We start from the raw sequence: 3,722 nt of genomic DNA, 5'->3' as shown, positions 1-3,722 counted from the left end.
CACAAAGTGCTTAATCACTGTGCCCTGGGTATTTGAAAGTTTTGTCGTGCATTACTTACAGTTCCTACTCTATATTTAGCTTTCCAATGTGAAACTCATTAAAGGAATAATTTGATCTTTTGAGAAATGCATACAAATACAATTGTAAAAAGGACAACTTCATGGAGGGGGTTTTATAGGAGGCTATGTGCCAGTCTGTTTCTTACTGTAGCTGCAAGCAGTTGCCAACAAATGCAATTAGTTACTGCTCCCAGTGAAGATGTCTTTCTGGCACATAACTATCTGTAAAATCCCAGTTTGTTGTTTTTGTTTGGATTGTGCCTGCGTGGGTTCTCTCTGGGTGCTCCGGCTTCTTCCCACAGTCCAAAGACATGCAGCTTAGGTTGATTGGTGACTCTAAATTGCCCGTAGGTGTTATGGTCTGGACTTGCTTCCTGTCTTGTGCTTTTATTTTGGTTAGACTTCCTGTCCTGTATCACCTCCCCTGCCGCAGCTTTACCCCAGTTCCTAATCACCATTCATTGTCTCCACCTGTTGCTTATTATCCTCTGGTCTTCAAATTTTCCTGTTGGCTAGAGTCTTGGTTTGTTGTCTGAGTTTGTTTTAGTTAGAGTCGTTTCATGTAGTGCCCTGATGTTTGTTTAGACATTAGTTTTGTGAAGCCCTGTCAGGTTGAGTACTTAGTTGTTTTACTTGCCCCTTGGTTTCTCTTCAGTTATATTAAACTGATTAAATACTCAACTCCAGACCGTGTCTGCATTTTGGATCCTTCCTTGCTCAAAACTTAACAGTAGGTGAGTGTGTGGTTGTCTGTCTCAAAGTGTCAGCCCTGTGATAGCCTGGCGACCTGTTCAGGGTGATGGTTAGGCTACGGTATAGTTCGTTAATCCATATGCACAGTTTTCCATATAAGGTATTTGGTAACAAGTGAACAGTGGAATTTTCAATACTGCAGTGACAACATTAACACAACACAACATTGTTGCAGCATGTTTACCATAGACTTACTTGTTTCACTACCTTCGGCTCTCATTACAGAGTTGCCACCAGCCTCACCACATCACCGACCCCTGGACTTTCAACCAGCCTCACCACATCACCGACCCCTGGGCTCTCAACCACTGATATCATCATAACGGGGACCACAAGCATGGGTACTGATGTGACTGATGATAATCCAAACCCCAGCAATGTTACAGTCACAGCTGGAGAATTTATAACCTTGCTTACAAATAACTATACCAGTGTCACATCATCCCCTATCACACACACTGACCCCTATCACTTACTCAATTCTACTACATTAAGTTATGATAGTACAGTGTTCAGATCAACACAGGAAATGGCCAGTGACGAGACCAAGACTGAGTCCACGCTACATTCAGTGAATCCTGAGGACACTGTATCGACCAGCACCTTGGGAAACCTTACAGAAAACTATGAAAGTCCAACTACAAGACTGAACACCGAAAATGGAATTGTAGATGAAGGTAATTAATATTTAACACTGTTGTGTTAAAATTGTTGTGTGTCCTTACCCTCCTCCTGCCTCCTTTTCCTTCCAGGAATGCAATATTTCAGCAGATGCAGTTTAAGAGACATCCACATAATTTGACCTCATATCTACATTTTCCTTTGCTTAAAATTGGCTTTTAAATGACTGCTTGAACTTAGTGATGCTTTAGTGACTGTTTGGGAACCTTATCTGGGGACTATCAACTGTGGATAACTTGTTTGCAACTACCAAGGTGAGGCAAGCAGCAGTCTTACCAGAGAGTTTAAAGGCAGCAAATGACTACAAACAGAGCTAAATGCAGGCGAACAGGCAAGACCCCTTAAAAATTCCAGAGGAATTTTAGTCAGTTTATTTTCACTGCCTGTAAAGTCATGTCATGTGGCGGATTTACAGGTTCTAGTTTTCTCTGCTTCAGACTAGTTTCCCTCTGAAAGTAGAAAACTCACGAACAGGGGTGTGAGCCTCTGGGGTTGGTGTCCAACCAGCTGCCTCAAGCCAGAAGGTTTTGTAATGTGGCTTTAAATTTAATGTCATAATTACTAATCTGCTGGCATTCCCCAGAGCAAGATGATCAACAACTTATACGTGTGTGCTGCTGTTTCTGTCCTCCAAATGACACTTAACCCTCTCTGAATCTGTAAATTAGATGCTGCACGGACTCATCTGTTGTTGTTAATCATGGTGCCGATGTTTATATTGATCATCGTGGCTGGCCTCCTCTACAGGAGACACCTTATAAAGGAGAGGTAAAACTGGTTCATGTACTGTGACCCTGAAAGACATGAAGTGGTGATATTTCTCATTTTCTGACAGTTGGACATGACCTGTAATAACTTCATGTTGCCTGGATACAGCTAACTTTCTAGCAATGCCACTAGTCAATATCTGTGCTCTCTCTAGGATGGATCTGCCGCCGCCGTTCAAACCCCCTCCTCCTCCAGTCAAGTATACAACTGTAAGATGCCACGAGACTCCAGTAAAGCAATTTGCCATTTCAAGGTGCAACTCAGAATCTGAATCACATATTTTAATGAATTCTCCCTGAAATATTGCACAATGATGGATGACAAATTGTGTGCATGCAGTAACAGAGCTTTAGCTGCTGTATCCAGTATTGTTACATGCAGAATTACAATGTATTGCTTTCAGTTGGGGTCAGTTTCAAACTGCAGCTGCAGGGAACTGAGCTAACGTGGGCCGGGTGTATACCTGGGGCTTCTGGGGAAGGGTTCTATGCTACTGTATATAAAAAAGATTTATGATTTGCTTTCACTTGAAATTTGGTTTAATTTGACTCTGAATTGACTTGGAACTATTACACAGCAGGTGCTTGTCTTGACTACTTTTTTGAAATTGTTGCAGTATCAACCATTCATTTGGATCTGAAATCCTAGCTATTATATCTTGTGCAGCAGTAATATTTGCAAGGAAATAAAACTATACAGCTAATTTACTCCAAGATCTGAACCTTCTGCTTTAAATCTGTAATTCTGGCTTTCTGTTAAGACTGAATAAAGATTTTCTCTACTGGTTTAGTGTGACTGAAGGCTATAAATCAAAACCCACTGTTGTCCACATCTACCACAGAGTGACATTTGAGCATACAAATGGGGTCTTAGACCGCAAACCACATGGCTAACAAACTTAAAACAATCACCGGATGCCATCATACACACAGGAAATGGATGTTGGAAATATTACCAATACAAAAGGTCAAGTATACTGGTATTTTTAGTGATTTTTTTCAGAGCAAGGATAATATATTTGATTAACTAAATGAAATGGGCCCTTCAATTGGCTTCTCAAACGTTGTGGTCATTGGCTCTGTACACACACAACCTTGCGATTGTCACTTACAGGGTCCATACATAAACTCGCTTTTATTTCCAGGAGACATACTCAAACCTTAACAGAACTGCTACTTGCGCAACCCTTTACCTAACACTTAACCAAAGCTCACAGCTTCTATAATCTTATATCACATCATTTTCATAAAATTTGACAAACTACTCAGCACCCAACCTCTGGTCCCCACAAAGCAGTGTGCTCCTAGTGCTCTGTCTTCACAAGTGTGTGTGTGTGTGTGTGTGTGTGTGTGTATCTGTGTGAGTTTACATACTGCAGAGTATGTGGGATTTTATGTTCCTGTTCAGCTCTGTCCTGTTGTGTTATGGCCTGGGGGCTGTGAGCTTATGAGAGCTTTTCT

General features: G+C 41.3%; 1 protein-coding gene across 1 annotated transcript; it reads left to right on the top strand.

The window, feature by feature from the left end:
- Window positions 1-1,043: 1,043 nt before the first annotated feature.
- LOC109959259 (T-cell surface protein tactile) lies at window positions 1,044-3,057 on the top strand. Its single transcript, XM_020598480.1, has 3 exons — window positions 1,044-1,490; window positions 2,163-2,262; window positions 2,417-3,057. Exons 1-3 carry the CDS (start codon window positions 1,151-1,153, stop codon window positions 2,559-2,561), a joined length of 585 nt encoding a protein of 194 aa, XP_020454136.1. The 5' UTR covers window positions 1,044-1,150; the 3' UTR covers window positions 2,562-3,057.
- The last annotated feature ends 665 nt before the right edge of the window (window positions 3,058-3,722 follow it).

This window comes from Monopterus albus, unplaced genomic scaffold (assembly GCF_001952655.1).
Source record: "Monopterus albus unplaced genomic scaffold, M_albus_1.0 scaffold38.1, whole genome shotgun sequence".
In the NCBI taxonomy this organism is placed as follows: Eukaryota; Metazoa; Chordata; class Actinopteri; order Synbranchiformes; family Synbranchidae; genus Monopterus; species Monopterus albus.
Note: the sequence above shows the minus strand (reverse complement) of the source record. Positions and strands in the feature narration are given on the sequence as shown.

Excerpts from the sequence above, each read along its gene's own strand:
- LOC109959259 (XM_020598480.1), top strand. The coding sequence starts at position 1,151 with ATGGGTACTGATGTGACTGATGATAATCCAAACCCCAGCAATGTTACA. Across the intron at positions 1,491-2,162 it reads AAATGGAATTGTAGATGAAG|ATGCTGCACGGACTCATCTG; the intron begins GTAATTAATATT and ends TCTGTAAATTAG. Across the intron at positions 2,263-2,416 it reads AGACACCTTATAAAGGAGAG|GATGGATCTGCCGCCGCCGT; the intron begins GTAAAACTGGTT and ends TGCTCTCTCTAG.